General features: G+C 39.6%; 1 protein-coding gene and 1 long non-coding RNA gene across 4 annotated transcripts in view; one reads left to right on the top strand and one right to left on the bottom strand.

Moving 5' to 3' along the window:
• LOC149468620 (uncharacterized) overlaps positions 1 to 13,722 on the top strand; it is a 348,733-nt gene that overhangs the window by 79,381 nt on the left and 255,630 nt on the right. The window lies entirely within an intron of this gene.
• Positions 1 to 13,722, bottom strand: part of SKAP2 (src kinase associated phosphoprotein 2) — a 344,778-nt gene that overhangs the window by 290,709 nt on the left and 40,347 nt on the right. For all 3 annotated transcript variants that reach the window (XM_089669915.1, XM_089669914.1, XM_089669913.1), the window contains exon 2: positions 332 to 437. In XM_089669915.1, the coding sequence (XP_089526041.1) occupies positions 332 to 437 (106 nt within the window). The remainder of the gene's footprint in view (positions 1 to 331; positions 438 to 13,722) is intronic.

Raw genomic sequence — 13,722 nt, 5'->3', positions numbered from 1 at the left:
GTATATGCTAGCTTCAACCATACTGTGTTTTTAAAGTGTGGCAACCCACCAACAAAATATCATGAGGCAACTGCAAGGTAGATTCATACGTAGCAGGCACTGGGTAGTTGACACATCTGTTCAGCAGCAGATGACTTAAGGTGGCATTAAACCCAAAAGCAAACCTGTACTATATTACAGCTTATTCTTAGATGTAGTGGCTGCATTAGTTTTAGGTGTCCCTGAAAATGTTCTTGAAATGTACTAATACAATTATTTTCCTTCTGTTTGATTTTGCTCAAATTTGTTAAAATAATGTGAATTAAAGGATTGTTATTTCAGGTGTACTTACTTAAGTTTAACATCCTTAATTTTCTTTATCAGGCACTCTTTCTTATCTTTTGCCTTCTTTGATAAATTTTCTCCTTTTAACACATCTGATAGAAAGCTTTCCAACTCTAGAAATAAAAAAGTAAAATTAGACAAAATTATACAGCCATTAAAGTGATAGTAAAGCTTTAGTTTTTTCAATTGAATAACAAACATGTTATACTTACCTGCTCTGTGTAGTAGTTTTGCACACAGCTGCCCCGATCCTCTTTTTTTTTGGGTCCCCCGCTGGTGCTCTGGATCCTCCCCCTTGAGTAATGCCCCTAGAGAAAGCTGCTTGCCCTGGGGGCACTACTGCATGATCGCTCTCAAGCCACTGCTCTATGTGTTCATAAGACACATAGAGCCGCAGCTCAGCCCCACCTCCCTGCACTCTCCTTATTGTCTCACTAGCTGTGATTGACAGCCGCAGCAGCAGCCAATGGGCTCCCAATGCTGCTTCAGCCAATGAGGAGGCAGAGTCCCCACACAGCCGAGGCTATTGTTAACATCGCTGGATTGGAGGGGGCTCAGGTAAAGATTGGGGGGGGTACTGCAAACAGGTTTTTACCTTCTTGCATAGAATGCATGAAGGTAAAAAACCTTGAGCCTTTGGAACCACTTTCAATCATATAATATCTCAATGTAATACTACAAACATAGCACATGGAGTTTAGCTTCTTTTCTTGGGTATCCTCATTTTCCGTGAAATAGGTGTGGTATTTTCAATGTAATAGCTTTATTTTCCTTAAACTGGTTGTAACCCTCAGACATGAAATACAAACAACAAAGCATATACAGTACCTCTATAGTGTGTACTTCTCTCAATCCAGAGCACTTAGTGTCATTTCTGTCTGCTGCCTCATTCCTCTGCTATTACTTCTGACAAGTTAACTGGTAAATGGTGACAGGGGAGGCCACAGTCTGTGATTGACAGCCTCTGCCCTGTTCCTGTGAGCTGTGTGAAGGGGGTGTGTCCCTTCCCTCCAATCCACTCTCAGAGCTCTCCTCATTGATGTAACTTCAGCTGCCCGCCCCCTGCTTTTCAGAGCTGAGAGATCCTGTGTAAATTCTGCATTTTGAATGGATGTAGGGGACAGACAGCTGTAGATAATGTATGTAATGTAATGTAATTGTACCTTAATAATTTACACTTGGAATTAAGAAAGTATTCTGAATCTGAATGGGACCTGAAACAGATAAATAGGTAGAATGTATGTAGGAGGATTTGTTTCACCTCTGTGTATCACCACATCACTTTACTGGGTATATGTAATTTTTTTTATTACAATATTAGGAATAGCACATCAGTCCTTTTCATTTGTAACATCTTAGTGCACATTCTCAGGCATCATGAATTAGGCCTCTTGCACACTGCTGCTAGAAAAACATTTTCAGGCATAAAGCGTTTTGTTTACTGATATAAAATGTTTTCAATGTGTCTGTACACACAGGTGCATAAAAAAGCGCTGCATATTGATCAGTAGAAAAATTGCAGAAATCTGAGTTGCCAGTCAGCATTTCTGCTAGTATACCTTGAAATACACACAAATAGGTGCAAATATGCACAAATACGCGCAAATATGCGCAAATGCCACACTTCTTGCTTGTGTGTGCATATACTAAAATACTCGCAAATATGAACAAGTGATATACAGATCATCCTTGTGTTTTTTCTGCCAGGAATGTCTCATGCTCATGCTCCTTGAATAAGCGGGTCCAGCGATGGCAAATGGTTGCCATCGCTGGACCCGCCCATTCCCGGAAGTGGTGACAGCATGGCCGGGGCTGGCAGAGAAGAGGAAGGGGGAGCTCTCTAAACCAACGGACCCACCACTCCAAGACGGATTGCTACACCCGGAGTGAATATCCACAAACCCAGAAAGTGACATCAGGTTTGGATAGTGGGAGCCCTAGAGGACGAGGACCTCCTGTATCAACCCCATAGCACCTAATCTGATGACCCATTATCCCTGAGAGGGAAGACCATCCAGCCATTCCCTATCTGATGACATCTGGATTATTTACAAAAGGCGCAATTATTATGCGCATCCAGTGAGTGCGCATTACCTTTACCACTACTGCACTGATACCGGGTCCAGAGTTACCAGAGCACGAGAGTCACATTATTTCATATATTGTTTACATCAGAACTTTTTTGATTTTATTCATCATATGATTCAGATGAGATATTTATTGATTTTATTTATTAATTGATTTTACAGAAACATTAGGATATCATATTTATTTCAGCGCTGCACTTCCTTGTTTACTACATATGTTCTAGGGTGATATTGGTTACCTTTTGTGCACAGCAGCTTTTTCTGGTCTTTATTGGAGGCGCTCGCACCTTTTTGTTTGTATAGTACATCAGTACTGTGTGCAAGAGGCCTTACAGTGCAAGAATATTGCATTGTCATGTCAACATCAACATCAAAGTGATAGTATTGTATTGCCATTATACTATTATTTCTATATTTACAGGAACTAGGAATTTTCTTTAAAACTGAACTTCAGGATTGATGTTTCTGTTCATCCAGCTGTGGGATGTACACAGCTCTGCCCAAAGCATAGCTGTGTCTTACAGGGGAGTGGACCTGCTGTTTTTCTGCTGCAGTTTCACTTTCACATACTCACTCTGTGACTGGACATTAAAAAGAGTAGCAACACACTAATGAGCTAATCTGTTTGTCACACTTTCTTCTTCTTTTAGTGTATGTGCATGCTTATTGCACTCCAGCACACCTGAATAGCCTGTGTGCTGTTCCCTTCCCCTCTCTGCTGTACAGATTGTAATAGATTGCAAGAAGCTGATACCAAGTCTAATTCAAGTACTTAGATTAGCTTGTTTTTGTAAAAATACATTTAATAATGCATTAAAGCTGTAGTAAACACCACTTAGTGACTTGCACTTACAGATAAACTTTTAATAAAGCTTTATTACCTGTAGGCATAAGGAATATCTCCTAAACATGCACCATTTAGGACATTTTCTCTATTTAGGAGATATTCACTAAAGAGTACGCAGTCCATTGAGAGTGCTGTGCTGCGATCGTGGCTCCTGTATCCTTTCAAATGGCTGGAGCCCACACCTGGCTAGTAAGGATGGAAGCCCTGTCAGCATTGAAAACGCCTTGCTGGAGGGTTTCATTTTAAGGTAAAGCTTTCAAATGTGCATAATGGGCACCTTTGAGTCAAAGGAGAACTATGGCCAAAGCAATTTTGGCCATATTTCTCCTTTGGGTCACAGGAGTGCTCTTAGTTCTGCACTCCTTTGACCCAGATTCAGCCAACAGTGGGCTAAGGCCTGCTGTCACCTGATGTCATAGAGCTGGTCCAGGCTCTGCATGGATCCCGACAATAATGTCAGGATCCGCCCAAATGCCTGAACAGCAACTGGCTCAGCCTTTCAATGCACAGCTGAGAGCTTGAGACAGGGGCTCCTGCCAACTCCACAGCCAAGAGCCCCAGTGAGAACTGGAGGGGCAGAGCTTAGAGCCAGGGACTGACAGTCATCTGCTCTTTGCTCACTGATGACTGAGAACTGAGCAATCAGCAATACTCGATCACTAAGTTCTCGGTGTAGAGCCAGACAGATGCAGCTTGGATCAGTGCTACAACCATCTAGGTGAGCATATACAGTATGCGTATTTTTTCTGATCCCACACTTCTCTTTGAAAGATTAGTATTAGGGGATTAGGAAAGGCAGTTGCATGTACATGTTTAGTTAAGGCTTAGACCAACTATTCCCAATCAGGTTTTCCCCAGAGGTCTCTAGGAGTTACTTGAGCTGTAGCTAACGAACCTCCTATCTGATCATGCCTGCATAGTTCCAGGTCCAACACAACTTGGCAGAATCAGTGACATGACTACAAAAGTGGCGTTCTGACCACCACTGTAAGAGGGATATTCTACTCACTATCCACCACCAATGACCCCCCCCCCGATGGACTAATTTTAACGGGGGTCACCTGAAACCTTAAAATTAGGTCATGGGTAATTCAACAAGGGGTAAAACTTTTGAGAAAGGCTGGTTAGGTTCCAGAGTTGTAGTCAGACTAAGCATTAAGTGACACTAACCTCTGGTTAAAAATTATATTCCATTTACATATGTATTCTTAACTAAAAAAAGTACCTTATATTGCTCTCAGCCTCCTCCAAATCTCCAAATTCCAGTGATCACAGATTGTATCAGCAACAGGAATACAGCACACCAAGATGCAAAATAATATTGTTCTATATTAATGTAGCAGAAACAAGTTCTATTATGACATGTTTCGTGCTGAACACAGCACTTTCTGAAATGAATGAAAAAAAAAAACCTATGAATAGAGGAGGCAAACCTTTCATTCATCCGCCCCTCCTCAAATCATAGATCATTTTTCATTCATAAAAGCTATAGTACAACTTTTATGAATGGAGGAGGGGGGCAAATAGGGCACTCCATTAATACAGCTTCAATCTCTTCTTGGTTAACAAAATTGTATGGTTAACCAAAAGTGTTTTTAATGGCTGGAGAAGGCATGAAAATTAAAACTGTATTGATTCTCAGCCTATGGTGAAAAACAACAAATGTTGTTCTTTTTTATTTGCTGTGTAAACCAAAGTACTAAGGGAAGACCGGAGGACTCCACTTCACTATACATTACCTTTTTTAAGACTTTCCTTGTGTAGTGAATAGGTTGTGTGGTTCATATTTCAGTGTACTGCTTCAATAACCCTCCTGCACAGTTAATTTGGGCCCTCAATAAAACTTCTACAAAATTTGACAACGGTGATGAATGACCTTTTCCAGTTAAGTAAGAAGGCTCTTAGGAAGCACCATTCTTGAGGAAACATTTTTGTAACATTGCAGGCATTGACATTGCATTGTTCTGTTACTTTTCCAAAACTATTTACCATCAGTATGCTGTAATATTCAAAATATGGGCAGCGCCACAAATATTCAACTACTCAATGTAAAAAATAAAAAAATTATTGAAATGAATTAATTAAAATAAGTTATATATATATATCAGAAACATATATAAAGCAGCATACCCTAACCCTCAACAAGGTGTGCATATAAATTAATCAAAAAAGGTTGCTCTTGTTAATCACCAATTAAATATTTACAGCAGCATAAAAAAAATGTGCTATTTTTTAAATAAATATAAATCACAAAAATGTCCTTAATATCAAATGTAATATAAAAAATCCAACACCAAAAATTAAACGTGCTTAATATCTTCAATTATTCAATCTTCATGTGAAAAAACACAAAACACCATGCTCAAATCCACCACCACATAGATTGAATAAACTCACCAGAGCACAATGCTGGTCAGATTATAAACCAGCACAAGCGCTTCTGCTCTGGGAGCAACGATCTGCAGATGAATACCAGCGTATATGGGACAATTCAGAGTAGCATACACATCTTCTCACACTTGGAATGGGCTCAGAAAGCAAGAGAGGAGAAAACTCATAGTGTAGCAATGTAAAAAAAGAATTTATTTATAAAACATAATATCAAACTCACAATAACTGGTGCCCGAGCCGACAGCAGCATAAACAGCGTTCACAGCAAAAATCAACCCAGCCTCCTTCGGCATCCACAGTGATTAACAAGCGCAACCTTTTTTGATTAATTTATTTACCATCAGTGTTTTAAAATGTTACAGTTAAAGTCAGTGTACAAGCCAAAGGTTTTCTGTAAAAAAAAAATGCAAATTCATAAATATATATATATATATATATAAATATATATATACAGTTGCAAGAAAAAGTATGTGAACCCCTTGGGATTACGTGGAGTTTTGCATGAATTGGGCATAAAATGTGCTCTGAACGTCATCTAAGTCACAACAATAGAAGAACAGTCTGCTGAACATAATACTGCACAAACATTAGATGTTGCCATGGTTTAATTGCACATAACATGTAAACATTCACAGTGCAGGGAGGAAAAAGTATGTGAACCTTTGGACTTAATAACTGGTTGACCCTCCTTTGGCAGCAATAACCTCAACCAAACGTTTCCTGTAGTTGCAGATCAGACCTGCACAATGATCTGGAGTCATTTTGGACCACTCCTCTTCACAAAACTGTTTCAGTGTAGCAATATTCTTGGGATGTCTGGTGTGAATCGCTCTCTTAAGGTCATGCCACAGCATTTCAATCGGGTTGAGTTCAGGACTCTGACTGGGCCACTCCAGAAGGCGTATTCTGTGCTGTTGCAGCCATTGTTTTGTTGAATGACTTGTATGCTTTGGGTCATTGTCCTGTTGCATCACCCATCCTCTGCGGAGCTTCAGTTGGCGGACAGATGGTCATACGTTTTCCTGCAAAATGTCTTGATAAACTCTGGAATTCATTTTCCCATCAATGACAACTATCCGTCCAGGCCCTGAGGCAGCAAAGCAGCCCCAAACCATGATGCTCCCTCCACCATGTTTCACAGTGGAGATGAGGTTTTGATGTTGGTGTGCTGTGCCTTTTTTTCTCCACACATAGTGTTGTGTGTTCTTCCCAAACAACTCAATCTTGGTTTCATCTGTCCACAGTATATTTTGCCAGTAGTGCTGTGGAACATCCAGGTGCTCTTTTGCAAACTTCAAACGTGCTGCAATATTCTTTTTGGACAGCAATGGCTTCCTCCGTGGTGTCCTCCCATGTACTCCATTCTTGTTTAATGTTTTCCTTATTGTAGATGTGTCAACAAAAATGTTAGCATGTGCCAGAGATTTCTGTAGGTATTTAGCTGACACTCTGGGATTCTTCTTTACCTCATGCAGCATTCTGCGCTGTGCTCTTGCAGTCATTTTTACAGGACGACCACGCCTAGGGAGAGTAGCAACAGTGCTAAACTTTCTCCATTTGTAGACAGTCTGTCTTACCGTGGACACATGAACATCAAGGCTTTTGGAGATACTTTTGTAACCCTTTCCAGCTTCATGCAAGTCAACAATTCTTGATCGTAGGTCTTCTGAGAGCTCTTTTCTGCGAGGCATGGTTCACATCAGACAGTGCTTCTTGAAACCAGTGAACCCCAAACAGGTGTGTGTTTTTTAAGGGCAGGACAGCTGTCAGCAACACATCCAATATCATCACACTGATTGGAGTCAAGGTTGGCTCACTCCTGGCTCCAATTAGCTCTGGGAGAAGTCATTAAGCTAGCTCACATACTTTTTCCTCCCTGCACTGTGAATGTTTACATGTTATGTGCAATTAAACCATGGCAACATCTAATGTTTGTGTAGTATTATGTTTAGCAGACTGTGTTCTTCTATTGTTGTGACTTAGATGACGTTCAGAGCACATTTTATGCCCAATTCATGCAAAACTCCACGTAATCCCAAGGGGTTCACATACTTTTTCTTGCAACTGTATATATATATACACACACACTATATTGCCAATCGTATTGGGACGCCTGCTTTTACATGCACATGAACTTTAATGGCATCCCAGTCTTAGTCCGTAGGGTTCAATATTGAGTTGGCCCACCCTTTGCAGCTATAATTTTCAACTCTTCTGGGAAGGCTGTCAACAAGGTTTAGGAGTGTGTCTATGGGAATGTTTGACCATTCTTCCATAAGCGAATTTGTGAGGTCAGGCACTGATGTTGGACGAGAAGGCCTGGCTCACAATCTCTGCTTTAATTCATCCCAAAGGTGTTCTATCGGGTTGGGGTCAGGACTCTGTGCAGGCCAGTCAGATTTCTCCACCCCAAACTCATTCATCCATGTCTTTATGGATGTCGTCTTAAGAGTTCCCTTCACTGGACATAGGGGGCCAAGCCCAACCCCTGAAAAACAACCCCACACCATAATCCCCCCTCCACCAAACTTTACACTTCGCACAGTCAGGCAAGTACCATTCTCCTTGCAACCCCCAAACCCAAACACATCCATCGAATAGCCAGACAGAGAAGCATGATTTGTTACTCCAGAGAACACATCTCTACTGCTCTAGAGTCCAGTGGCGGCATGCTTTACACCACTGCATCCGACGCTCTGTATTACATTGGCCATGGACACCTATTCCATGAAGCTCTCTACTCACTGTTGTTGTGCTAATCTGCAGGCCACATGAAGTTTGGAGGTCTTTAGCTATTGACTCTGCAAACAGTTGGTGACTTCTGTGCACTGTGCTCTTCAACATGCGCTGACCCCACTCTGTAATTTTACATGGCCTACCACTTCATGGATGAGTTGCTGTTGTTCCCAGTTCCTTCCACTTTGTTATAATACCACTAACAGTTGACTGTATATTTAGTGGAATATTTAGTAGCAAGGAAATTTCATGGATGGACTTATTGCACAGGTAGCAATCTATCATGGTACCACGCTTGAATTCACTGAGCTGCATAGAGCAACCTATTCTTTCACAAATGTTTGTAGAAGCAGTCTGCATGCCTAGGTGCTTGATTATATACTACTATGGCCATGGAGGTGATTGAAACACCTGAATCCAATGATTTGGAGGGGTGTCCCAATACTTTTAGCAATATAGTGTGTGTGGAAAATTGTTATTCTGGCCCATCCTCATGTCAGCACAGGACTCCTTTCCTAGTGGCCTTTCGCAGGCTAGGTTATCACACACTTCACTTGGGGAGGGGTTGTCTTTTATTTAGCTAGGAAGAGGTGGTCTTGGTCACAGAACCAGTAGGAAAACAGAACACATATCAGCATCATCATCCATGAAGTGAGAACAGGTGTGTGTGTATGTGAGAAAACAAGGGAAGGCCAGATCAGAAAATATACAAAATAATCAGTATTGAAATGGGTATGAAAAACACTGAAGAAACAATAAAGGAAGAAAGAAGAATGAAAAAAAGATAGAAAAGTAAAAACCAACAAATGGAAAAAGATGAGAAGCAATAAAGAATGAAAAAATAAAAATGTGATGTTATAAATAGCTGAAACAAATTATATAAGGTGACAAAAGACAGGTAAAAAAGAAAAAGAAAATAGAAAAAAAATGGAAAAATAAAGAAAAAATAATGAAGAAGGAAAATGACAATAAAATGGAAAAAAAAATAATGAAAAGAAAAAAAGAAAAAGAGAAAAGTATAAGACAAAAGTTATATAAAGAGAAAAAAATCCAAAAGGTATTGTAATAAGAAAAAAATATAAAAGAAAGAGAAAAAGTTGTTTAAGAAACTCTTTTATTTTATTTAGATTATTAATCATAAAAGGAAAAAAAAGAGAAGAAACAAGAGAAAGAAAAAAGGTAAAAAGATTAGAAAGGGGAAAAAGCAAGAAAAAATGTTTGAAAAAATTTGTGAGAAAAAATTTGAAAAATAAGAACAAAAATGAAAAAATCCCCTCATTTGTGAGGGTCTATACCAGCAATGGGCAAACTACGGCCCGCGGGCCGTATACGGCCCGGCGGACCTTTTAATCCGGCCCGCGGAGCGTGATACATTGGCTGTCAGGATGTGTGTAGGCGGGGCAGCGTGACGAACGTGAGGGGAGCTAGGCTCCTCTCACAGTCCGCCCTGAAGACCGGAACGGCGCGGGAACACGGCAAGAGGAACGCGCGGAGCAAAGGTAAGTAAATTGACACAGGGGAATATGGGGAATGAATTACTATAGGGGGGATGAATTACTATATGGGGGATGAATTACTATAGGGGGGATGAATTACTATAGGGGGGGGTGAATTACTATATGGGGGATGAATTACTATATGGGGGATGAATTACTATGGGGGATGAATTACTATATGGGGGATGAATTACTATATGGGGGATGAATTACTATGGGGGATGAATTACTATGGGGGATGAATTACTATATGGGGGATGAATTACTATGGGGGATGAATTACTATATGGGGGATGAATTACTATATGGGGGATGAATTACTATGGGGGATGAATTACTATGGGGGATGAATTACTATATGGGGGATGAATTACTATGCTTACTATGGGGGAATATTACTATACTTACTATGGATGACACATACACATCATTCATCTACTCTTGGTCCGGCCCCTGGGTCCAATATATGAACCCATTGCGGCCCTCAAGTCAAAAAGTTTGCCCACCCCTGGTCTATACATTCCATGATTTGCACTTTGAGAGAATGAGTGTCTGAATTGTGATTCAACCTAAAATGTCTGGAAATGTATGTTCGAGATCATCTTTCCAACAAAGAAACAAACATTTCTAGACATTTTAGATTGTATCACAATTCAGACACTCATTCACTCGTGCAAATCATAGAATGTATAGACTCTCACAAAAGAGAGGGTGACCAATTTTCTCTTCTCTGCAAAAGAGAAAAATTTTGGTTATTTAAACTTGAGACCCAGATACCCAAAGGATTAAACTTTAAGTGGGATGTCACTCACTTTTATGAATAAGATCATCATCATCATATCAGTTTCCCAACTTTTTCGTGCCACCTGGAATTAATTATTTTTTCTCATATCCTAAATGATGTGCCTGACTAGGACAACAGCATTTCGTTTTTGATCTTAATATTATATATTTTATTGTCATACTTTCCACGGTTTTTCTGAATTACTGATTCTTTGATTTTGTTTTTCTATTTTCTTCTTTTTTTGATCTTGATTGTCCATTTTTATTTTTTCCACCCTTTCTTACCTTTTTTTCCTTTCTCTTTTTTCTTCTCTCTTTTTTTCCTTTTATGATTAATAATCTAAATAAAATAAAAGTTTCTAAAACAACTTTTTATATTTCTTTTATATTTTTTTCTCTTTATATAACCTTTGTCTTATATTTTCCCCTTTTTAGTTTTATTTTCATTATTTTTTATCCCATTGTAGTTATTTTATTTTTTTCCTTTTTTCTTCATTATTTTTTCATTTTATTTTTCTAATCTAATTTTTCATTTTTATTTAAACTTTTTCATTTTTTTCATTCTTTATTGCTTCTATTCTTTTTTCATTTGTTGTTTTTTAACTTCTATATTTTTTCTATTCTTCTTTCAACCATTATTGTTTCTTCTGTGTTTTTCATAGCCATTCAAATACTGATTATTTTCTCTATTTTCCCATCTTGTCTTCCCTTGTTTCCTCACATACACACACACCTGTTCTCACTTCACGGCTCATGATGCTAATATATGTTCTCCAGCAAGTCTGTTTTCCTACCACCTCTGTGACCAAGGCCCGATTGGCGGGGTGAAACGCGTTAGCTGGCGTGACTAGAGCTGAGCTGAGGCCATTCTATACACCCTACATACTTCATAAGTCTGACTCCTGGGGCTGGTTTTGAGCTATTTCTGCTCATTCATTTGCAAGAATACAATAGTCAGAATCTGGAGATTTGTCCAACCAAAGCATAGACGGTGGAACCTTTGAATTTCTGGCATTTAGCCCAGCAAGAGAAATCTCTACATGTATAGCCAGCTTTAGACAAAGAGGCTTGAAGCACTAAAGGTTGTGTAGGAAACCTAAAAAGCCTCTTGCTAGTAAATCGTGAAATACTAAAACACACACCATAATTATAATGTCTAGGAATCTGTTACTTGGATTTTCAGAAAGGAGGATTTTAAAAACAAGATATGTGCTCAATGTTATTTAAGAGATCAGCTAATCATTTGTCTTATTATTGTGTCAGACTTGTCATAGTAAAAGCACAAGGTTCAAGTCAGGGACTTATGTTTAAAAACAGAAATGTAAAGTGGACTTGCCATTAAATAGAAAGTATAATAAAGGAAAGAGAGAAAGTAGAGCAAGCTACCTTAAGCTGGCCATAGTTGGAGCAATTTTCTTTCCTGCATCCAGGGGCTGTAGGAAAGAAAATTGCTCTATTCCCCCATCAACACAATTAGTGCTGAAATGGAAATTCCTCCCATGGAGCCCTTGAGTTCTCCCTGTGGGGGGTGGCAGAGGGGGGTTGTTCCTGCCAGGAGAACACAGTGATTATGTCTAGTGACTATAATAGCTGCTAGCAATAATTGCATGTAAGATCCGACAGTCTAGTCAACTTGGGTACATTCAGTCTGCCCATACATGGTTCCAATCTGCTTTAAAGGCCAAGAATCAAACCATCTTTGGCCAACTTCACTCTTTTTTCTTTGATGAAAATCTTTAGTGAATTTTGAAGAGTCAAAGTCTATTTAAACTCTGACCACATACTGTGTGCAAATTACTGTGGAAATGTTAAAAGGTTGGGTTAAAACAAGGTTAGAAAGATACAGCTGTAATCTTAGAACCATAAAATCTTGCTGCTAGGGAAGATAGAAAGAAAGTAATATGACAACTGTTGATTGGTTTTGATGCTGGTTTATTCATCTACATTTCTTTCTGTAGTGTGTCTTCCTATCATTTCAGCATCGCAAAGCATCACCATATATAGAGTCTAAAGCTCGCCATACACCAAGAGAATTTCATTTTAAAAAATATCTTTTACTAAGTTTGATTTCCTAATGGTTATTATTATTGATATTACTATACAGGATTTATCTAGCACCAACAGTTTGTGCAGCGCTTTACAAAATGAGGGCAGACAGTACAGATACAATACAATACAATACAGGAGGAATCAGAGGGCCCTGCTTGTTAGAGCTTACAATCTAGGAGGGAGGGTCAAGTGATACTAAAAGTAATAACTGTGGGGGATGAGTTGATAGCAAAAATAAAACTCCAGTTGTTAGATGGGGCAGAACAGGCTTCTCTGAAGAGGAGGGTTCAGGGATCATCTAAAAGCAAACGAAGTAGCAGATAGTCAGACAGATTGGGGTAGAGAGTTCCATAAGATAGGAGAGGCTCAGGAAAAGTCCTGGAGGTGACGAGGGAGCTAGAGAGCAGGAGGTCTTGGGAGGATCAAAGAGAATGATTAGGTTGGTATTTAGAGACTAGGTTAGTGATGTAGCTGGGGGCTGGGAGTTGTGGATGGCTTTGTAAGTAGTTGTTAATATTTTGAATTTGATTTATTGGGTAAACCAAAGCCAGTGGAGGGATTGGCAGAGAGGAGTAGCAGACACTGAACAGTTGGTAAGCTGAATGAGCCTGGCAGCAACATTTATGATGGACTGAAGGGGGGCTAGCCTATGTAAAAGTAATCCCCTCAGGGATTCGCCTCGGAGAGATTTACAGTAGTCAAGGCTAGAGATGACCAGGGAGTAAACTAGGAGCTTTATGGTGTCATTTTTAGGAAGGGGTGTATTTTGGAGATGTTTGGTCGGTTGAGGTGGCAAGATTTTGACAGTAGTTGGATGTGGTGCCAAAAGAATAGTTCAGAGTCCAGAATTACACCTAGAACCTTGGCATGCGGGGATGGGCAGATACTTGTGCCATTGATCTTTACAGAGAAATCAGGGGAAGAGGCACATGGGGGAGGAAAAATTATGAGCTCAGTTTTGGATAGATTGAATTTGAGGAAGTGGTGTGATATCCAGGCTGATAAGTCT

Source organism: Staurois parvus, unplaced genomic scaffold, assembly GCF_062004578.1.
Source record: "Staurois parvus isolate SC_StPar_1 unplaced genomic scaffold, SC_StPar_1.0 ptg000082l, whole genome shotgun sequence".
Classification (NCBI taxonomy): Eukaryota; Metazoa; Chordata; class Amphibia; order Anura; family Ranidae; genus Staurois; species Staurois parvus.
Note: the sequence above shows the minus strand (reverse complement) of the source record. Positions and strands in the feature narration are given on the sequence as shown.